Here is a 24,139-nt window from a genome sequence, read left to right as displayed (position 1 = left end):
ACTAGATACATTGTAACTTAATGTTTGTTGAATATAATTATTTTAAGAACTATATCTATGTCTATATCTGTCTGTCTCACTCAGGAAGGATGCATATTGTTTACTAGAATACATTTGTTATTATTGAAACATTGTACAAATTACAAGGCAAGAGTTAATTCCATATAAAGCTATATTTGTGAATAAAATATCTTAGAGCAACAAGGTATAGGATTCTGTTTTTAATTTTGAGATTTGTGAGGTAAAATCGTTTTTTGTTGTGGTTGTTTTTTATGTTTTAAGATAATAGACAATTGCAACATTTTAATTATGAACAAACACACAAAGCGGTGTTTGTGTTTGGGTTTATGGTTTGTGCATGTGAAGGGTACCCAGTTAGTCGACATTTACATTGGTTTTAAGTAAACCCGGCGGCGTATGTCTGCATCACACAAGATCAGCCACAAGTTAAATCCATGCTAGTACGGTTAACTTAACAAGGAAATGAAGAAGCTGTGACTTGTGTGTGACTTGTGTGTGGAGTGCTCAGTTTCCGCCCGTGTAATAGGAATCAGTGAACTTCAAACCAGAGGATGTTACATTATTTCCATACCGTATAATGTGGTAGATTTTCGATTTCAATTTCTAATACATCACGCTTTGCCCATATGCGCTGTTTGATTCATCGTATATGTTGAGCTAGTAGCAGTATACCATACAAAACAGATCTAAACTTGGCTCAATTAGATAAAGGTGTTATAAATAAATAACGAATGAGCTTTCAAACTAACCCATGGAAATAGGCACAATTGGAGAATGACAAACGAATATATTTTGTAAGTGGCTATGTGGCGACAATCATATTGTATATGTTTTTTTTACATTTTAAATAGGTAACGTAACGTAATCTGTGATTTTATAAATATAAATATTCTCGTAAATAACACGTTTGCGCTTATATTCTAGACTGTACGGGACACTGGAGTGCCTTCCGGAAAAGTGGCTTTTTCGTGAACTCAAAACATGAGCGACGCCGCTCTGTGTCTGCCTGTCTGGGATTAAGGGGGCGATGCACAGCTGGGGGAGGATTTTAATGTCAGGTGAATCCGCGCTCCTTTTGTGTTTTGATTTGTGATCACGGTACACGTTTGCTTTTAAAACGTCTTCTTTCGTGTTGCAGGTGAGTTTTTATGGTGATGACCGATACACGTTCACGAATTAATATCGCTGAAGTAAAGACTGAAGTTAGTCTATCTCAGATTTCTCTCTCTCTACATACGAAAAACAGCCATCGACATCGGAGTATTACGTTTTAATTGTGTATTTATTTTACATTCGATTTCGTAGTTTTATAAGTATTATACAAAGAATGGTACAGTAACAGTTGCTCTAGAAGTAAAAGTGAGGGAGGAAGGAGAGCCGGTGAGCAGGTCAGTGAGCGCCACGCAGCCGGGCAGTGGCGGCCAGGCTTTCACACCTGAGCACAGAAGTCATGCGCGTTTACCACAAACAAATAGCAATTTGATGTACTTATGCAAAATGTAAGACACCCGTCAGAATAGGCACACTTATTAAATGTATGTGGAAATAGTTGTCTATACTTCTTTCGATTATAACTGGAATCCGATTCTCAACACTTTATAATATAGCCAGTAATTGACGTAAGTATAGACTACATAGTATAGTATATGTATATGTATATGTACATATATATGTGTGTGTGTGTGTTTATATATATATATATATATATATATATGTGTGTGTGTGTATATTTGTGTTTATATATACACGTGTGTGTGTGTATATATAAATATATTTGTTTGAGTGTGTGTGTGTATGTGTGTGTAGGCCTATAATATATAGGCCTTTATAGGAGAACTGAAAATTGTTCTGGTTACACCTGGGAGCCCAGCTCAGCAGGTTTCACACACCGGGGGAAACGCAAGAAGGTCACACCTACTACTATTATTAAATGGTTGGGAATATGAATATGCCTTTTGTTATCTGTCTTTTCTAGCAGAGCTTTCCAGAACACCTCCAGCTGCGTTTGAGCGTGAACTTTTATACAGTAACTGGAAAGAAATCTGCTGGCTCATATAACTACACCACGGTTTTCCTGCACTGCAGAAACTCAATGGAAGATACTACACTTTGTCAAGGACCTCCCTATTTAGGTAAGCTATGACTATTTAGGTAAGCTATGTTGTTACTGTTGGTTAATGCATACATTAATGTATGGGTTCTTAGTGGCAGTGAAAGCTGTAAGCAAGGGAACATGATCTCTTCAGTTATCTTAAAGGTAATCCAGGATAAATAGCAGATATAAAACAGATTTATTCCATAATTGTGAAATGCTAAGAGTCCAAATCTTGCATTTTGTTTATGTCAAAGTCTCTGCAACATGGTGAAATTGTAGTCTGGGTGCAAAAAGTGTCTGTCATTGCTGTGTCCATTATTGGAAGATTTGTTTTTTAAATGATAGTAAATCTTTTCTGAATTTCATTAAATAAGGAATATGTGTATATATCCAATACATTTGCAAGTGACAGAAGCAAGTGTTCAGATAAAATCTTATCTATTTCTAAGCCAGCGGTCACTTTGAACATGGTGAAAATTGGCATTTATCCTTTGACCCTGGAAATCAAAAGTAGGAGACGATTGAAAACAGCTTTCTTGCCAGCTATCCAACTGTAAATGTAATATTTTTACATATAGTTTTCCTTAGGTATACCACATAATCATGGGTGTATGGTGATATTTGTTGTTCATGTTTAATGATTATTCATTATTGAAGGGTGCTAGCAGGAGCAAAAATGCTCCTATGCAGGGTGGATTAGTGGCAACCAGACTAGTGTTTTAGTACAGTATACACAAATAATAAAACCTAAACAGGCAAATTTATTATGCAAAAAGTTGTACAACCTGAAATAAAATCTTACTGCTCCACAGAATCCGAGTTTAACCTATTACAAAGTATTTTGTGAATGGAACGATAAATACCATATTTACTAATGTATAAGAACACCTGATTTATTACACTTAGTAGGTGATATAATTCTGGCAGCATCGATGTTTGTTTTGATCAATTATAACACAGAATCTGACTTTGATTGTGAAACTGAAAATTATACAGAATATACACCAGAATTGCACTTCCCTGTCGAAAGGTGTGCATAGGCAGTGAACTATGACGTTTTTATAATAAAAAGTAAAAACCCATAAACAGAAACAAAACTAAATATGATCAGTTCTAAATGTGTGGAAATATATAGGCCTAATAATAATACACATTATCAGTATCATCATCATAATGACAGCTGTAAGAATTAATTCACGTAATGTACCATCTCTGAAGAGGTATATTTAACCATTGAAAAGGGGTCATCTGACCTAAGTCTATAGCTCCCATTTGTGCCTATTTCTTGATGAGACAAAAATCCACACAGTCAAGCAGTATCTGTCAGAGGATCCCCCACATTTTTAAAATATGTTCATATTCAGAGCTCCAAATAATAAAGTTATAACTGTGATGTGAGTCTAATAATTCTCAAGTATATCTACAGCAATTTTCTATTTGTAGCTTATACCAAAGTCATTTAAGTCCCATCCAGTCTTTCCTTCTGTTTGTTCTTTTTAAGGCCAGATTTGCTTGCCTCCTAAATTAATGCTCATATTATTATATATGTATTGTAGTAGCGTATCTGGTTTTCCAGTTCTTATTGGGCTTATTCATAGTGCTGCCACCTACTGCGTTTTCCAGGCAACTTTTTGTACTGCGGAAGAGATCTATTGATTTCCGTTCCTTGGGTCGAATACTTTGTGGGGGGGGGAGGAAGAAATTATTTTACTTTTTGTTTTCTACAGATCAGAAGTGTTCTTCTGTACAAGAATAATATAACTGAATTCTGAATATGTACCACTTGGTGTGTTTTTATTTTTATTTACTTTGAACCATAGTGAGCCTTTTGAGACACAAAATCATGAGTTAACAGTGATACATGTTTCAACTTTAACAAAGTCATACATGTTAACTTCAGAAAACGATGGGTACAAATTTGGACATTCATTATTGTTACACCCTTTCTTTCGCACTGATTCCTGTTATAAATGTATTGAATGTTTTGATTAGAAGAAAAAATAAACACTGATACAATTCAGGCATGAGAGGGTGTTGTTCCCTGCATGGATATTCACTTCACAATATCCTGCATGCTTTGGCAGGTCAAGTTTGGGAGCAGGAAAGAAGCAAAGTGGTGTCTACTATTTGTGTTTTGACCAAAAAAAATCACACTGATGTGTGAAATGTGGAGCTTAGTTACAGTGCAAGTACAGGGGTGGTTATGAAAAGAGTTTACACGTTGAAACTGTATTTTACTGATTTGCATAATTAGTGGTAAAGTCACCCTCCAAGCTGGTCTTGCACACATATATGGACTGTACTTTGTGTTTTAACATCTAATATATGTTCAATGACAGCCGACACTCAGAGACCCTGGGAATCCTACATAATTACAAAGAATTGGCTGGACATTTCATGAATATTCCCTGATTATGCTATGTATCATCAGAAATGTCCGTATGGTTGAAAAAACAGGGAAATAACAAAAGAACATGTATTTCAAAAACTACAATACACTCTGATTCCTACTTTTACTCATAGCATTAAAATCAGAGTCAGCAGATGAATTCAGAATGACACAGGGATTATCAACAGGAAAGACATGCTAGATAAAAAAAAAACTGGCCAACTGCTGTCATTTCCTGTCTGTAGTCAAGATTGAACTGCTTTAAGTGCTTCTTTAACTTTCAGCAGTTGTTCCTGTGACAGAATAGACAGTGTGATTTCAGTTATGAAGAGGCAACACAATGGCAGTGGGTGTAAATCTAATAGAAAGCACAAGTTCAGACAGGTTTTTCTGATGTCAGGTTATGCAATAGTGGTTTAATGTATTACTGTGTGGAAATGCACAGCCAAGGATTTCCCTCATTGGGTTTAGATTTGGAAAGTACTGCAAGTTAAAGAGCAGAACATCAGGTTCTTCAAATGTAAAATTGTAGCCAATACTTGCTGTTTAATGCTGTTTAAGTAACATAATTTATACCAATTACTTCTAGTGACTAGATAATTTGTTTTTATGCACAATGTTGCTGCTTCACCCTGTTCTTAAAATGTCCTCCCTGTGTTTCTGGTCAGGGTCATGATCACTTGTATGCCCCTCTGTTGTTCGCTTTGATCCATCCCAGATTTTAAAAAATGCCCTCCCCCTGTACTTCCAGCAAAGTCCATGAGATAAGACACCTTAAAAATAGATTAGACTTTGACACTTAATGATAAATTAACAAACAAGCCCCAAAAGTCTGAGATGTTAACTACAAGGCTTTGCTAGTTAAGCTGCTGCAGCAACAGTGTGTAACTGTTTTTCCACATGTTTGTACATTAAACTCTTTGCTCTTTCGTTTTTTAACATCTAGTTGTCTAAATAAATATATGAAAGGCCTCCTGCACATGTGCCCATTATTACATTTACTTTAGCTTATTCCTTAGCTTAGGAAAGTTATTAACTGACAAAACTGTCAATACCTAGACTGTTTTTACTGTTGCTGTTTTTCTCAATGTTGACAAATTGTGTATTTGTAAATTTGTATTTTGATCTTTTTTTATTTTCTTTCAATTTTTTTTTCATCAGATTGTATAATGAAGTAATGAATGACTGTCTGCAAAGTAAAATGCATTGAAAGTGTATTTACATGCCAGAGTTTGTGTGATGTAACTGCTCTGGTTTGAATGAAAAGCAATGCAAATCATGATAACAGGTGAGTAAATTGATTTCTGTTAGTCCTGGAATGATTGTGCCTACATTGTGCTTGTATGACTCAATCATTTGAACATTTACTGTGCTGGTCTTAAGATATAATAACTGACAGGTTCTTTCTAACCTCACTTTCAGATATTGTAATAACACAACATCCAGTGTCTGCGAGTGTCCCACTGAATTACACTCTCACTCTGAGTTGCCGAGCAATAGGCTCCAGCACCCTACAATATCAGTGGTTCCAGTCAGAAAATGAAGAGGTAAGAAATAACTTTGTTTTCCATGAAAGTGGTTTGTCATCAGTGTTGTCTTCCACACCTTACTTACTTATATGTAACATTATGAAGAAATTAATAAAAGCATAATTTTATTTGTTACACTAGCATATCTATCTATCTATCTATCTATATATATATATATATATATTTTTTTTTTTTTTTAAACAAACACATACACTTACACTACACGTTTTCTCTTAATTTTTTGAAAAACAATTATAATAATAATAATCGTGTTTCCCTGACATATGAATCTATGCAGCCAAAAAAGATAATTGCATTTGAAAGTAACTGAAAAAAGCAGTCATTATTGCACTACTGATTGTGGAGAAAATCCTCAGACAATCAGATAGTTTTGGTGTACTGTCTATTCACATTGCCCTGGCATGTCATCCCTCCCAAGTAATGTGACTCAACAGCATGCCAAAAACTGACATCTTTCCAGCAGTGTGTGAGCAAATGCAGCATTCATCCCTCTCACTTTCAAAATATTATACCACAGAACTACATTTATGTGTCTTTGAAAGTCAGCTTTGCAATCAGTTGCTGCAGTGCATAGTGTTTAAATCTTTCATCTTCCAGGTTAGCAATTTATAATTTTTACCATTTTATCTGAGGATTTGTAAGAGATGTTTTCCACCACCAAATGTCACATGTAATCTGTAGTTCTTCAGGGCCCTGTTCCTGGTAGCTGGCTAGTTTTCAGCATAACTTGACAAAAGTCTGGCTGTTTCCATTCCTCAAACCAAGCTTAAAGTCCAGATGAGTAAGTTACCATAGGAGATAGACTTTAAATTAAATTAAATTGACTTAGATTAACTGATTCTGGCTGATTAGCATGAATGAGTTAAACCAGGTATGAGGCACGGGGCCCAGTTCATCTAATAATCAATTTCTGTGAGTGAGAGTTAATTGGACAGGGTGCGTTGTTGTGCAAGACGCTATTGTGTACCTGTTGTATTTGGTGTACATTACCTTACAAATGTCTTTCCAATCTTAAGCACTCAACTGGCTTTTCCTAATTCTTTACCATCTGAAATACACATTTAATGTATCTTGTGTTTTTTTGTGTGTGTGTTTTTTAGGTTCCTGGTGGTAATCTGCCAGATTTGGTCATTGCTGCCAAGAAAACCCAAGTTTACATATGCAGGGTGAATGATCAGTACAGTAACTGTGTGTTTAGTGAATGGGTTAAAGTCAAAGTCTGGGATATTTTAAGACCAGGTAAATACCACTGTTGTTACTTGTTACTTTTCAAAACTATGATAGTGTCCATTCAATTGATATCCCACTGCAATAAATGAAAAAGTGCCAAATGGTTTGCATTCGGCAAAACTACTTATTTGATAGTGTAGACAGTTTCCACTCAGCTGGTTGCATCCTACTAGTTAAATTGTAAAGGAAAGTCTTCATAAATGTTATCTTACCTTAAAATCAGTTGGCCCCCATCCCTTTTACACACTGTGGATTGTATGTAATATTCAAGCAAAACATTACCTGCAGTAGGTTACTTTCACTATGGGAATTGACCCAAGGTTTGTCCTGCTTCCTCCCTGCTTTTGAAGCGGTTCCTGTGACATGGACTGGAGAGCCACAGATTGTGGTGCACCCTGGTTCCCTCACTGTCAAGCATGGTGAGGAACTCAAGCTACAGTGCACTGCCTTTGGAATCCCTGCTCCACACTATCAGTGGTATAAGAATGGCATCCCAGTTCAGGGGGAGACTAAAGAATTATTGATGGTAAGTCTACTGGACAGTTACTGACTAAAAGTGGACAGTTAGACCAAGGGGGCAGTAGTCCCTCTGTTCCTTTTATGTGGTCCACCCAAGTCTTTGTATGCCAAATGGAGATGATTTATCAACCACGGAAACTTGTCCTTTGTGCAGTTCAGGAAGACATCTCCGTGTCCCAGTGTTGTTTGTTCAGCTGCTAAACCTACCCAACACGGAAGTATGGATAGGCAGTTAAGAAATGACAACACTAGTTAAAATGTTTTAACTTTTAAGATGAGATGAAATTGGATTCATAGGTATTTATAGGTCAGAAATGTGCTAATCACACCTGTTGTTCTGTAACCAATATTTGTTTTTGTGGGTAAACCAGAAAACTGTAGTTTGTGTGCTCTCTGTGACATACCTGGCTCATGTTTAATTCTGTAACACTGTTTAGATCAAGAATGCAGATAAGGATCACAATGGAACATACCTCTGTTCCGTTTCAAATGTCCTGGAAGAGACATGGACCGAGCCAGCTGATGTTAATATAGGTAACTAAAGAAATTAATAGCATTGTTATGGGACAGAGAGCAGCACAGAAAACCAGCAGTCTATTTTGAATGTCATTAGGCTTGACGAATTTCTGTCATCGATATGTAGCATTGTTCAACCATGTCGATATCGTAATAAGATCCTGCATATCTTACATGGATAAAACGCATTCAAAAATGCCTTGTGATACAGTTGGAGCAATATATTATTAATATTATTATTATTTATTTATTAGCAGATGCCCGACAGCATATAAGAGCAATACAAAAGTGCAATATACCGGCACCAGTCAGTCAACACATTGCTTTCGTTCTGTGCGTCATTCAGGTGAAAACATAAGCTAGCTGAAACCAGCACGAGCAAGCAAAAGATAAGCAGTTCTGGTAGAAATACTTTTCTAAAGTGGGAGAAACTTGTTCCTTTTGCTTAAAAGGAAAATTAGAACTCTAATTAGAACAAGTGAATCAAACATTCATTTATTGATTTTTCCAACCTGTTTTCTTTTAATGTGACATACCAAAGAAGTCAGAACTTCCTTGATGCTTAAATAGAAAACCTCCCCTTTTTCTACATGATTCCTTTAAATGGGTTTTTCCAGTCCTACAGAGGAGGAATGGTACTTTCCCTAGCATAAAAAACAAAACACATTCTTCCATTATCAAGAAGTCTAAGACATCTACTTTATATCAGTGAAAATTAAAACTGAAACCAACACCTTACAGTTCAAGGTTCCTCTTTGTCCTGTGTGGTTTAACATTCACAAATTGGCACACTAAAAAATAAGATAAGAAAAAGTTGAAATGGGCGGACTATAAGACCTTGATTTGATCCCCAGCTCTTAACTTGCTATCTGCTGTTCCTTTGTCTCCTCATTTGGTCAATCGATGTCTATAAATCTTATTACAAGAACAAGTGTTTTGTGCTCTGTGACCTATATTTTATCCTTTCACACACATGCTTTCTTCTTCTTTTCTGCTGCCCCATAGTGTTTCCTGATAAAGCCACAGCAAAGAGATATTATGGTAAGTCTGATTAGTTTCAAATAAAGGATTTTTTTTATTTTTTTTTAAATGCATGCATTCTTAATGGTATTTCCTAGTAGTATTATTAATTGTAGCATTCATTACTGGGTAATCCATCTCCTGAGAAAAAAATGTTCAGATTGTTCAGTTGTAGTCTACCAGTAACACTTTTAAGCAGAAGCTGCCTTTTGTTAAATAAACAAAGAAAAAACACCTACTGCATAGACACTGGATTCATTTGGTGTAAAACCTGATGCAGGCTCATATAAAAGCAGCTGTGGGAGTTATTTACTGCTTAGCACACAACCAGGGTGATACGCAGTAAAAGTAGTAAAGAGTCTAGATAGATGGAGTTAAAATGTGTTGCTCCTCACTTAAGGAGTCATTTGTTTTACAGCGACTGACAAAGTGGCCATTCTGATTGGCAATCTGAATTACTCCAACCACCCCAACCTGATTGCACCCATGATCGATGTTCACGAGCTAGCGAACCTGCTGCAGCAGCTGGGATTTAGGGTGGTGTCCCTGCTAGACCTCACCAAGCAGGAGATGTTGTCGGCCATTGATGCATTTCTACAGCTCCTGAACAGAGGAGTGTACGGTGAGTGCACGGTGCACTGTAGAAAACCCACCACCAAAAAAAGAGCAATATATAGCATGGTATGCCATGTGGAAGAGGAACACAAATACAAATATATTTTCAGGCGTTGGGACAACCCCATTAGACTATGCTGTGAAAGTACATTTCGTGTCAGGCGCAAGATTGCAGTAAAAAAATCTCTGAACCCTTTATTGGAACATCAAAATGTATGCTGGAAGCAACATATTTCAAAATATATTGAAGTACATTTCAAAATGTAATACAATATAATATAAAAACATATTGCTTTATATTTAAAGATATTTTGGGCATATGCAAGAAATGTCTGTTTGCTTGGAAAAATGTGTACACAAAATATTTTTACCATTGATGTCATTTAATTGAATTTAGCACTTTTAGTTCAGTGTATTTTTTTATTTTTGTACTGCAGTATTTTTAATTTATTATTTTTATTTTGCCTGATTTTTTTTTTATTTCATTATGGGTATCCACAGATGCACAACAGGCAAGGTTTGGTGGTGCTTTTCACTCCAAAGGTTTGATCTCAAAATGTGAGACAAACAGATACATTTTCTTCAGTCTTATGGAAGCAGCATATGATGGGTCATTTCTGTTTTTTAACTTCCCGTTGGTTAAACTCACATTTTCAGTGACGTCGCTGCCACAGAAAGAGGCTCTGCAGGATTTCACATCTCTTGATTTAGATCTGTATAAAGCAGCTAACATCTTTTTCCAGTCTGTTTGTTTCCATAGGCCTCAACTGGGGTTGTGGCTTTAACGCGTAAAATAATGTTCTTCGTATTGCAGTAGTTTTGTGACCCAATGAGGTCGATCTCGGAATAATGAAGGCTTCACCTTGTACATATAATTTTGTCTAAAACAAGTGGGGCCTAACACTATGGTTTTTAAGCTGAAATTGACCCAGAATTTGTCCTTGTTATTAATGTAATGACTGAGAATTAATCACAGAGAGGTTTTTTAAACTTTTGTTAAACTTGTAAACCTGTTCTTGGAAATTAATGGTGATGCTTCACAGACTTCCTGAGTAGTTTGTACATTTTGAGTATTCAAGATGCCTTAAACTTCCCAATAGCCTTGGCATACAGAGTGACTTCGAACATGTTCGACATCATGTTCTCAAACTGCTGCTGGAGTTGAAATTATAGAGTAGATAGCATAGTGTACTGGGGTAAAGAATAATTCTGTTAACACTTTCTAATGGAAGATACGTTTAATAATTAAATCATGTCCATTTGTTTTTAACTACTTCCATGAAAATGGTTTGAAAATTATGTTTCGCTGAATTCCATTCCCAAGGATAAGTTAAGTATTAAAGGCAGGGAAATCCAGGGGATATCTATCTATTACAACAAAGAAGTAAAACCAACATGATTTTTCCACTAAGTATTTTCTTTACAGATAAAAAATAGTAAATAATCCTTTCATGTACAGTTTCTGACACCACCACCAATTTCATGAGCTGGTTTATTCTTAACCATTGGAGCTCTTGAGAAGGGCTTTCTTTTGTTTCTGGCCTGCCTTATTGGTCTCTGGATTTAGATGGCAGATAAGTTGTAGAATACAGAAGCTCAGTTCTTTAATGTGGGGAAGCTGCATGCCTTGCTATGTATAGCAATGACTGAAGCGTAGGGGTAATTATATAGCATGACGCCTCTATTGAGAGCTGCTAAAAAAAAAAAAAAGTATTTATTTGTATGTCTACCCTTATTCCATTAATTATCAGTACCACCAGAAGATGTAAAACATCCAACACATGTTAATAGGCTACCTATTCAATCATGTCCAGTTTGTTGTGGTGGACACAGAGAGTGTTTTCTGTAGAGTGGCAAATTGCACCCCCTGCAAATTAGTACTACAACTTAAGCATCAACATTGAGATATCTGGGCACACAATTCCAGGCATTTGTTGTTTCTAATGTGCTTGAGTTTCTGCCTCTGTACATAAAATCACAATTTGTGTTACGTATTGTGTGCACACAATCTATGGAAATGCTGTATTCTGAACGCTGTATATTCCAATACAATCCAAAACACCACCTAGATCTAACAGGTTTAACAGTCATGTAAAATCACATAACTTCCAAACGCTATTATTATGAAGCCTAATGAATGAAGTCTTAACTCTGCTGCAGCCTGTCTGTTTTGTATCATCTAGGTTTGTTTGTAAATGAAGATCCCTGCATTGTTATGAAAACTTTGCATAGACATGGTTTCTTAATCTCAGTAAACGGATGCTAGTTAAACTGCTGGGATTAGCTTTGTGTCTGGAGAAGAAATTAATACTGACTGTGACGCTGAACTACTGATCCGTACTGTAATACAGGAATGTAATATGCACCAATCCCAGAGAGCCACAATGACTGCCTTTCAAGTATTGAACGTTTTGACCTTTACACTGCTGTTAAACTTTTCACCTGGGCTTCCTGTCTTTCATTTGCTTTTAGTTCGGTATCTGCTGTCATTAGGAGTGTAACTATGGTCTGATTTGCCCATCCGGTGACTAAGGATCAAGCCCTTTTTTTTTATTTTTATTTTTTATGTATTACAGGAATTAACAGAGTAATGTTTGATTATCCTACATGCATGGTCCATTTTTTTCTGAAAGTGGATTATTGTTTAATATACTGTATGGAAACTATACTTTTTCATATTTCAATGCAATCATTGAATTACATAACTTTACATGTATTGATTCCAGGATACAGCAAGGGAGTCTAGTCACTAGTCCAAAACAAGTTTATTACCAGCCTTACAAACTACTATGGAGCAGCCAAGGTCCAAACGAGGTCCTCCTACATGTTGCTTTCTGTATGGGGACATGCCATATTTATATAGGCGAGTCTGTATCTCAAATTATCATATGCTTTCATTCTAATACCCTGTCCGTTGTGAGCATTCGGCGCACCTTTCCAAACTAGAACACCCAGTGTCCAGCAGTCAGGCCACACACATTCACACTGTGTACTGTAATTATAGCCTTTCCCCAACTAAAGTAACCAACAATAGTCATTCATTTTCTATTTCTGCTAGTACCAGAATGGCTTGTATATGTTCATGTTAAAACATTCCACACTGTAATGAACAAGGCTGTAACAGGTTTACCTATACCTCACCATCACTTAATATCTAACACTTTCTAGAAAATGTACCTCCCATTTTCCTTACAATACGAGACCAAACGATAAGATTAGGCAAGATGTTTCTAATTTAAAATAAATCATAAAACCATAATGCTTTAATATTTTAGGTTTTGTCATTCATACGAAACTAATCTGTTGTCATGTTGAAATATGTAATTCTCCCAATTATTTATTTTTATTCATGAGAATGCTCAGTATAATCCAGTCCTGTCAGCATTATTTTGACGACTTCCTTTCCAACAGGCTTTTTGTAAGCTTTCAACATACTGATTGCTTTGGCAGGACATATGAGTAAAGATGCTTCTTGCTTCTAGAGTTTTCTCTAGTTGCTTTCTGTTTATACACTCTCTGTTTGGCCAGTCAACACAATTTGACTGTGGAGTCTCTTGTTTTTTTCAAGTTAATTTTCTTCAGGAATTCAATATACTACCAAGATTGAATGGGTTTCCATAAATTATTGTCCATAAATAATCTAAGTGTTAATGTTTAAAGGGGACAAACTGTACTGACAGTTTATTTACATTATGTCTCAAGCTTTGGCAACCTGATTTATTCAGCCTCGCGCCGGTCTGGAGGTTATATTTGCATCACCCTGTGGCTAATACAGAGAAAAGAGAAAGGGGAATGAGGTTCTATTTAGTCTGTCGATACACATCTAAAGTAAAGTCATATTAAAAGGTCCTGTCAAGTCAGTCTGCCAGCTTGGCTGCAGATTTGGATTATCAGTAATGTCTTATTCCATTTCCTCATACTTGTTTCCTCTTTTTAAAAGAATTAAAGTGTTTTTCCATTCTCTATTTATAGCTTTTAAGATCACATGCTCCCCCTCTCCTTTCTAAGCAGTGGGTGAAATTCTTACTTATCTAATAATCTACCACAAACTCTTGTTTTATATCAGTCATCAGGGTGAACTGTCAGACCTTCTATAATTCTTCTTGACATGATATCCTTGTATGTGTAGATAATCCATAAATAGTCAAATATAACAAATTGTGTTGCAAATGCACATATTTAAGATTAGTCTTCTAAGGTTGTCTTTCCAACAAAGATACATTATGATTACATTACTTGATACAGTTTCATTTTAAGGAGTATTTTATATTCTCAATGCTGCATTGGAAAAATTTATGTATATGTCTTTGTATGTGTGTGTATGTAGACATTAATTTTGTTTTTGTTTTTGTTTTCTCTCTGACACTCCGATGCTCCTGCAGCTTTGTTCTACTATGCAGGTCATGGTTATGAATGTTCAGGACGAAACTATTTGGTTCCCATTGATGCACCCCAGCCCTATAGACGGGAGAACTGTCTTGGTGTGCAAAGAGTAATGCAGAGCATGCAGGAGAAGCACACTGCACTGAATGTGGTCTTGTTGGACACTTGCAGAAAATGGTATGTGACAGTACTACTGAGGAGCAAAATTAATTATCCTTGCTTGATTTCTATGTGACACCCATATCATGCTTGTTTAAATAAACAAACAAGTGGGGATAATATAACTGCTTGAGTTAAGTTGCTTAAGGTCAGTTCCTACATGCCTTCAATGTTTTATGGTCTTAAACTATTGCAGCATTGTATAGAATGTTGTTTGCTTTTTTACATCATCTTGCTCTTTATGTGCCCATTTAATATCAGTACTAACACTCAGTCATTACACTGTTAATGCACGTTTCACACCAAAAAGCTATCTGTAAAATGTTGGTGATGGTTGTGCAAATTAGTCATTTGTGTCCAGTTATTTCATATAATAACAAGAAGTATATCTGAAGCAAAACAGACATGATTCTACGGCTAGATAATGTGTGTGTAAAATTACTCGTTAACATCCTATTTTCTTTTCAAAAGGTATAACCAGGGGTGTGTTCCATCTGAGATCAGGTCACTGGCACCGTTGGGCAATACAGTATATGGATATGCCACGTAAGTAAGGAAAGAACAACAGAACTGTTTCAGTATCCATCTGTACCTCTGTCTATCTATATCTCTTTACAGTTTCTGAAATGTATCAGAATCAGAAATATAACTGTTTACACAGATTTTACTTTTACCTCATTAACAACATATTTATTTGTTTCATTTCCAAAGCATTCATGGTGGGAAATTATTTAATATTGATACATTTTGCTCATCCCAAGCGTGTGGTGGCGTGTCCGTGTGTCTTGTTGATCCAGGAGTGAAGATGCTGAGGCGTATGAGGTGCAGGATGGAGAGAGGAGCTCCGGCATCTTCACCAAGTACCTCAACAAACACATCTTGCTGCCGGAGAAAGTTACTCACGTTCTTGATCAGGTGCTGGAGGGTAAGTTCGCAAGGCCCCACCAGACCCTCTACAACAACAACACTCGCATTCCCCATGAGCGCAGCGCTGTTTTGACTTGGAGAGGCATCACTGTGTACAATATAGAGACAATATAAAGAATAAACACAGTACAATATAAAGAAAATAAGATTTATGTGATACAGGGTTATACAATTTATGGATAATAACTCTGTTTTCTGATTTGGGTGGCGCCTTTAAATATGTTAAAATGCGCAACAGCTTTACGAACAATCAAAACAAATGACCTGACTGGCAAGACATTCCTGCGGTCACCCCTGTTGCCTCCCCAAGGTGGAACCGCAAGGCTGACTCGACCTCTTGGCTTGGCTTTTGGGGGCAGGAGTTGTTTTGTTGTTTGCCGGGTCTCTTGGTAACACGACTGGGCTTTGTATGTACCGAGCTGCGTAAATGGTGAGCTCATTCCCTGGAAATTCACACCAGTGTTGGCTTCCAAGCTGCAGAAATGTGAGAGCGCCTGACCTCGGGACTTGCAGCAGCTGCTCCGCCACAACTTCAGCCTGGAACTTTCAAAAAGGCAAAGCGCCCTGCCTGGCAGAGGGTAGCACATAGGCCCAGTAAAAATCACAGGTTTCTGGTACAATGCTAGCAAATGGACCTGCTAACTACCTATATATAGTACTTCAGGTGCAGCTCAGAGTACACTCTAGTGTAAGGCAAGCAGCCACTGACATGCAGACAGTAATGTGGTGATCGTAATTGAGATATTTGTGACACATATTTCCTATGGTGAATCCACCAGTGCTTATTTATAACTTTGGCTGCTTTTCCGTGTCCTCTTTCCCCCGAATTGTAACTGTACTGTATCTGTATTGATATTTAACTACTGAAATAGGAGGGGAGCAAATTAAGGATTATATAAACATTAAAACCCCTGTTGGTCTCATTCATTGGTGTTGAGCTTTGAAGCATGCAATCGAAAAACTAGTATTTGAAATTGTGTCCTATTTTATTAATTGAAAATAATATGGAAAACACCCCTTGAACTGATTGTGTTCCCATTTCATTTGTAAAACACTGATATGGTTCAGTTTAATGTCCTATATGCTGCAGAGTCTGAGGCTGGGATTAAATCAAAACTTTGACCCACCCGCTAATAGAAAACTACAGAAATGTACTCAGTTACAGCTGCATTTTTAGTCAGATGCCACTTTCTCCTAATCAGAAATGTAACCGCTATGATGTACAGGTTTTTAGTTTGCTATTAGCGGGTGGGTCAAAGTTTTGATTTAATCTGGCCCTGAAACTCCTCCTTCATGTTTCTTTAACTGGAGGGTCACTTCCCATTTTGTGTTTGATAGATTTATTGTTATGGAAACCAGTCCGGAAATAGTCCTCAGGGTTTGTCTTTCTTTCATGCCTATTATCCCAGAAATGTGAAAGGCTATCATAAAAGCATTTTCTGCATGTTGCATTTGTTTTTCTGCTCACATTTGGTTTGATGATAAAAGAGAAAGACATGAAACTCATAAACATTTATGTATGATGGAAGTCGTAAACAACATCCTTGACACAGAAAATCCAGTGCAACTGTAAGGCTTAAGCAGGAAGACATTGGTTACCTTTTAATATAGATAATCTTTTTATTAGTAATTTAACTAAACGGCAATATAATAAAGTCTGTATTGTTTATGTAGTTTGACTGTGACTGTTTCACTGATAAGACTACCATGCACATTGTGGTTTTTCTTAATATATAACCACATACAGTTTTGAGATTGCATGGGAGGAGGCACAGAAATGAACCAGATTCCACTCTCCAAATGACTCTGCTTGTGCACTACATTTGAACTTGCCTGACATTTCTTCACATTTGCAGATCTAGGGAGAGACCCACTCATCACTGGGAGGCAGGTGATGGAGATCAAGCACACACTAAAGGACCCCCGGGCGCTGACCGACGACTTCTGCAATACAGGACACACAGTGGAGCTGCAGCTCAGAAACCTGTATTGGAGACAGGCCAACGGTGAGGCCATGTCATTACGTCAGTCAGTTTCAAAGCCTGGTGCTTTACTCATTGCTCTCTTCACCAAGCTGTTCCCTCCTACCATTCAGTCCCTCTTTTCTCCCTATATCCCCTCTCTCCCTCTCCATTCTTCTGCAGCATCTGAAACAAAGAGTCCCTTCAGGTGTTATGTGTATTTATCGGCCCAGACACTTTCTCTGGAACGCCAGGGTCGTCAGCTTTGGAATTGCCCTTTTTGCGTCAGTGTCTTTTTAGTGGATTTTTATTACAATCTAAATGACTTACAGTATAGTTTGCATACAGAAAGGAGGGTGTAGATTTTATTTTGATTTACAACCTAGGCACAACGTAATATGTATTCATAGCATTGTATTTGAGTTAGTTAGATAGTTGAGATAGTTTTGTCAGTGATCATGTGTGGATAGATATGTGCGTAGATGTATAGTATATTGTTGTAATATATATAATTGTATTGCCCTGACAAATAGTGATGGTACAATAATCAAAACCAGAGATCCGATTATCCAGAGAGTGGAAGAATTCAACATTAAACTATATGGTATTGGTGATAGGAGTAAATAAACACAAGTGAAGGAGGTGGTTGCAGAAGAGGTAGGCTATGCCATAAAGAAGATAGTGGAACATTTTGAAGATGGTGGAATCATAGTATAGATCCTAAACGAAGCTGGAGAAGAACTAGAGAAAATTCTTGCAATCCTTTTCACAAACTCTTAAGAGTTAAACAAATCCCAGATAAATGGAACAACACAACTGTCATCCTCCTTCACAAGAAAGGAGACAAAGATCTGAAGAACTATAGGCCCATTAGTCTTCTTGCAAATATTTGAAATGGTACTACAAATAACAAGTTTTCCATATAGAATTTGCAATTGACTTCAATATTTTAATGTAATGGTATGTGTCCCTCTCTTTGCATTTGGCTTCTATTCAGACATGAAATTAGGATCTTCATTCGCTTTCGTTTTTTCTATCTCAAAGCTAGCTTCCTCTTTTTGTATTTTCTGTTTTACTTTTTTCCACTGTTAGAAATAGAACTTGGTAGCCACCTGACAGCTCTGTAAATACATGGGGGAGAGAGGTAATTCATATAGATTGCAGACTTGGGTTTTAATGAAGACGAGAAACACTGCACCAGCCACTGTGTTCTCAAACCTCCCTGAGTTTCTGTAGAGAACATGACAACAATTAAAATGAAAGTGCACAAATAAAATGTAGCTTTTCACTTGCAATAATGCAAACTCGCGAATGACAGTTTTGTATTCAGTTGTAATGGCTCAGTCCGCAATGAGCATTTTGTGTTCAATGTAAATGGCAACATCTTTCAAACTTGGTGCTTTTGTCCAGGGAAAGAAAATTCCCTCACAGAGGGGGAAAACCACCCTGTCGATGATTGCTTGTGCATTGTATATCAGCTATTTGACGTGACCTTGTGTCTGAATGGTTTTTACAGAGCTGCCGGAGAGACGCTTGTTGAGCTTCGCCTGCGGGGTTGAGGTTGAGCTGAGCTTTTTTGCCTTGTTCTCCAATGTCATGATCATGTACGCCACGGTGAAGAGAACCCCCCCCACAGCCATGGACTGCAGTGTCAATCTGCGTAGCATTCCGGTGAGTGCACTTTGCTGGGGACGTCCTGAAGGGGGCTATCGATAGATTTTTATGGAAGACCTGGGTGAGGGCAGGGGGGGGATCTAATAAAAGCATTTGCCCTCCAGTCTTCCAGTCTGAATTTCGTTTTCATTGTGAATAAGAGGGTCCGTTGAAGGGATGTGTTGTTGCTCATACAAAGCCCATGTGGAGAGTTGCTGTGGACTCTGTGAGTTGCTAAAAGGAGAGGAAAAAATATCTAAAAAGCACAAAGGAGTCAGCATGACACAGCTTCTGAACACCTACAACTTAATCAACTTTCAAGGCTAAGAGAGCCACATGCTATGAGAGACAATCCATTAAACCACAGCGTCTGTATTCGCCCACCAGTTCCAGAGGTGCAATGGTTAAAGGAACATCCAGATGACTGTATTCCCCCCCCGCCCAAAACACACACACACACTTCCTCTGCAGCTTTTTACTGAACGGTATCTTAAGCCTCCCTTAACCACTCATTTAAGCCTCCCATGGGCCAAAGTGGTTAGCTACATTTTTGTTCATGTTAGTTCCGCTTGAAACGTCGTTCCATTTCAGAAATGACAGTGAAATTTGTCCCGTCTCGTATGGGTAAGCCCCCTGTTGTTTGGCTTTGTGCTTCTGCTCCTCTGTAACACACGCTCATCATTTCTGACCACTGTTTACAATTGCTTTACTTTAAGTTGGTCACATAGATTGGATTCTGCTCAAAATTGTTCCTAAAAAATATCTTAAGTTCTCGTAATATAACCTAAACTCTAAGTTGTAGAATGTGAGGAAAGCTCCTGCTTTGAGGTTGGGTGAATTTAATACATTTACAGAAGCTTGAACAATTTTTTTTTTTTTTTAGATATGCAGTGTTGTCTCTTCATTCTAGATTCAGAAAATATAATTTTACACTAATTTATTTCTGTGAAAAAATATCAACTTAAATCAATAAAATTGGATTACAGCTACAAGTACGCAACAGTTAAAACAGGCATGAAAAAGACATGGCACAAGGCCAAGGGATTTTGAAACCACCACTTCAGCAAGTATTCATTCTGGCAAGTAATATTTGCAGGTGCCCACTGATGAAAACATTGTCAGTTTCAGTCCTGCCTGTACATTCCTATTTTTAGCTTGTAACATGGCGACCTCTAGAGGTTATAAATTATGATGCACATGTAGAAAACAGTTCAAATTACACTCACCTAAAGGATTATTAGGAACACCTGTTCAATTTCTCATTAATGCAATTATCTAACCAACCAATCACATGGCAGTTGCTTCAATGCATTTAGGGGTGTGGTCCTGGTCAAGACAATCTCCTGAACTCCAAACTGAATGTCTGAATGGGAAAGAAAGGTGATTTAAGCAATTTTGAGCGTGGCATGGTTGTTGGTACCAGACGGGCCAGTCTGAGTATTTCATCTGCTCAGTTACTGGGATTTTCACGCACAACCATTTCTAGGGTTTACAAAGAATGGTGTGAAAAGGGAAAAACATCCAGTATGCGGCAGTCCTGTGGGCGAAAATGCCTTGTTGATGCTAGAGGTCAGAGGAGAATGGGCCGACTGATTCAAGCTGATAGAAGAGCAACTTTGACTGAAATAACCACTCGTTACAACCGAGGTATGCAGCAAATCATTTGTGAAGCCACAACACGTACAACCTTGAGGCGGATGGGCTACAACAGCAGAAGACCCCACCGGGTACCACTCATCTCCACTACAAATAGGAAAAAGAGGCTACAATTTGCACAAGCTCACCAAAATTGGACAGTTGGAGACTGGAAAAATGTTGCCTGGTCTGATGAGTCTCGATTTCTGTTGAGTCAGAATTTGGCGTAAACAGAATGAGAACATGGATCCATCATGCCTTGTTACCACTGTGCAGGCTGGTGGTGGTGGTGTAATGGTGTGGGGGATGTTTTCTTGGCACACTTTAGGCCCCTTAGTGCCAATTGGGCATCGTTTAAATGCCACGGCCTACCTGAGCATTGTTTCTGACCATGTCCATCCCTTTATGACCACCATGTACCCATCCTCTGATGGCTACTTCCAGCAGGATAATGCACCATGTCACAAAGGTTGAATCATTTCAAATTGGTTTCTTGAACATGACAATGAGTTCACTGTACTAAACTGGCCCCCACAGTCACCAGATCTCAACCCAATAGAGCATCTTTGGGATGTGGTGGAACGGGAGCTTCGTGCCCTGGATGTGCATCCCACAAATCTCCATCAACTGCAAGATGCTATCCTATCAATATGGGCCAACATTTCTAAAGAATGCTTTCAGCACCTTGTTGAATCAATGCCACGTAGAATTAAGGCAGTTCTGAAGGCGAAAGGGGGTCAAACACAGTATTAGTATGGTGTTCCTAATAATCCTTTAGGTGAGTGTAAATATTAGTTTCAATAAATAGAGTACACAGTCTTATATCTCATTTTCTTTTTCAAAAAAATGTATGATCAACCATGGTCCTCCAAGTCACAATAACATTGTTTTTGTACATAGTTTGAACGTTACCTGACTTGCACTATTCTAGGTGATTGAGACGAACTGCAACAACCCTAATGTTTATTTTAAGTCCTCGTTCTTCGCTAAAGCCATGTAATCACCATTGCCATTGGTACTAAACTGCATTTTCACCCGTCCTCCCTGTGCAGGCAATGGACGATGTCTTCTCAAACAGTGCAAGCAGGTCGGATGCAGTGGATTCCTTGCTTATGAGCGGTCCTGATAAACCAGACTGCAGTTTAAGACTATGCGGCCTCCAGAAACTAAAGGTATTTCACCATTAGTGAGCCAGTTAACTATAGTACGTTGCTTTAGAGAAGTACATTTACTTTCTTAGTGGTGAAATTACAGTGAATCAGATATTGATGTATTACAAGAGATGATCATAATCTCCCATTAATCTATTTGACGTCACACCCCAATGTGTTGTATTATGTTGAGATGTAAATTTAAAGCCTTTTTAGACTTGTGAAGGGTTAGCATTTGAAAATAGTTATTATTATGCTGCATTGGCCTGAGATGGTTTAGGTAACACTATAAAGAATATAAATAATAGTGGTTTACTAATCATCTTTGTATGTGTGCATGTCTGTGTTTTCGTAGACGCCTCTGGTGATCAAGGTGGATTTGCATTATACGCACCCTGAAAAAATGCGACGCATCGTGGAAAGTGTGCAGGAGGTCATTGGAAAGCCTTTGGTGGCCAGATGTGAACTGCACCGGCAGAGGCAGGCAGAGGGCCCTGCGGGGCGAGAGGGCAGGGCAGCCGCCGCCGCCACTTTCCTGAGCGTGGAGCACAAGCAGCCCTGCAGAGCACCCTCCCGGCAGCCCCTGGGCCAGCCCTGCCGCCCCTCCACTCGCAAAGCGGAGAACGCCAGGGACCTTGTCTCCAAACGGCACTTGGCGAAGAGCAACGAGCCGGAGGAGAATGACGAGAACGAATTTTTACACTGTGGACACCCGACTCTGGGACAGAAGAGCAAATGCACCTTGTGATTTTAACACTTTCCCCAGCACATATCTGGGTACACTCGCCATTCCCCTGGGGCACCCTTGGGACTGGTCCGCTCATGACACTGGGAAATGGCACCGAAGCATCGCTCACAGTGTTTCTTGTGGATATCGTAGCGTTCGACGTCTTGGGAGATTAAAAAAAATCTAAAAACTGTTAAACTATTGTTGGAAGTGTAGCCAAGGAAATCTGCATCACTTCTACTACTACATATGTACATGGCTTTTCAAACAGTATGTTCGAAAATGAAATGCTGTAACTGATCTATCTGTCATGTTTCAGATTTTCGTCACTGGTTAAATGGTCTGCTTTGATGGTATTTATAATTAGTTGCTTCACAAACTCAATAGGTTTTATGAGTGCTAAATGCAATACACATTTTTCAAGTTTTCCCCTCAATAGTATACATCCAACAGATTAACAGTGCTCGGAAAGTGTTACGAATCAATATATACAAACTTGTATAGTTTAGAAAGTATACTGAAATATACTTTCATATGAGTAGTCAATATGTGACATTTTTTATGGTATGGATGTACTCCGCTTTGGATTCCATTCAAGTTTGTCCTGAAGGAAAAATACAATTGTTAATGTAAATAAATTTGCATTTGGTTATTACTTTAGTGTTTATGTTTTCAGATATGAATACATGACATACACTATAATGCTCCTATTAAAATCAGTTTAGCTTGTTGAATATATTTATTATAATTTGGCAGACAAACTTTTCTGTTTAATCTGTTTCATTAATGTTTTGACAATTTAATAATTGAATAGATTTCATTGTACAACGGTATGTATTTGAGTTAACTTTACATCCTCATTTTTCAGAGGGCTTAAACTAATACATTTCTGTACTTTGATTTATTTTATGCATGCAAAGTATTCCAGGAGTAATGTTGCTTTTCAGAACCCTTAAATAACTATGTCTGAAATCAAGCATAAAAAAATATAATAATGCAGTTCATCATTTTAATGCGTTTTCAGACATGAGCTGTACTTAACGGTGGTTGCTTTGGACTCCTTTATATCTTCATTTGTGTATATTCATATTCATGTGTTGCAAATGCTAGGGTGTCACAATGTTGTGAGGAATGATAGAGGTGATTATATTACTAACCAAAACGCCTAGGATAACCAGTTCTCATTAGTACATTTGTTTTGTGGGTGATATTTATATATTTCTGGTGCAATTCTCTTATTTTTGTTCCTATTTTTTTTATTATTGTTAATATGTTATCTGTATCTTTCCTTTGATCAAATAAGACTACATAGAAATACAGTTCAGTATCTACTCTGTATTCAAGGGTTTGTTGACAAGTGATTGTTTCTGGAAACAAATAAAAGTTACTAAGTTAACCTTAAAAGCTTGTTTTTCCTGTGTGGTGTTTTTGTGTGTGTTGGGGGGGGGGGGATATTTGACGATAACCTATTGACATTTACATCACTTATGTGTATTCGCACTCACTCAACATTTTCATCTGATTTCATTGTGCAGAACAGATGTACTACACAAAACTGGAGACTTTTGTTAATCAAATGTGATATTCT

The 24,139-nt window shown here is 37.7% G+C and overlaps 1 protein-coding gene across 4 annotated transcripts; it reads left to right on the top strand.

Annotated features, from left to right (window-relative positions):
• Positions 1-972: 972 nt before the first annotated feature.
• malt3 (MALT paracaspase 3) lies at positions 973-23,955 on the top strand. Of its 4 annotated transcripts, XM_066701821.1 has the most exons (16): positions 973-1,159; positions 1,997-2,153; positions 5,667-5,793; positions 5,928-6,052; positions 7,156-7,294; positions 7,636-7,811; positions 8,242-8,338; positions 9,326-9,361; positions 9,759-9,962; positions 14,338-14,515; positions 14,969-15,043; positions 15,295-15,422; positions 17,281-17,430; positions 18,902-19,056; positions 21,726-21,845; positions 22,180-23,955. In XM_066701821.1, exons 3-16 carry the CDS (start codon positions 5,775-5,777, stop codon positions 22,570-22,572), a joined length of 1,995 nt encoding a protein of 664 aa, XP_066557918.1. In that variant the 5' UTR covers positions 973-1,159; positions 1,997-2,153; positions 5,667-5,774; the 3' UTR covers positions 22,573-23,955. The 4 variants fall into 4 exon arrangements, with proteins under 4 accessions (XP_066557918.1, XP_066557916.1, XP_066557915.1 ...); XM_066701819.1 differs by lacking the exon at positions 5,667-5,793 and having other exon boundaries at positions 2,000-2,153; XM_066701818.1 differs by lacking the exon at positions 5,667-5,793.
• Positions 23,956-24,139: the final 184 nt, after the last annotated feature.

This window comes from Amia ocellicauda, chromosome 4 (assembly GCF_036373705.1).
Source record: "Amia ocellicauda isolate fAmiCal2 chromosome 4, fAmiCal2.hap1, whole genome shotgun sequence".
Classification (NCBI taxonomy): domain Eukaryota; kingdom Metazoa; phylum Chordata; class Actinopteri; order Amiiformes; family Amiidae; genus Amia; species Amia ocellicauda.
Note: the sequence above shows the minus strand (reverse complement) of the source record. Positions and strands in the feature narration are given on the sequence as shown.

Bases quoted from the DNA above. Each gene is read 5' to 3' on its own strand.
- malt3 (XM_066701819.1), top strand. From the start codon at position 2,114: ATGGAAGATACTACACTTTGTCAAGGACCTCCCTATTTAG. The intron at 2,154-5,927 runs GTAAGCTATGAC...CCTCACTTTCAG, and splicing joins TCAAGGACCTCCCTATTTAG to ATATTGTAATAACACAACAT. The intron at 7,295-7,635 runs GTAAATACCACT...CTGCTTTTGAAG, and splicing joins CTGGGATATTTTAAGACCAG to CGGTTCCTGTGACATGGACT.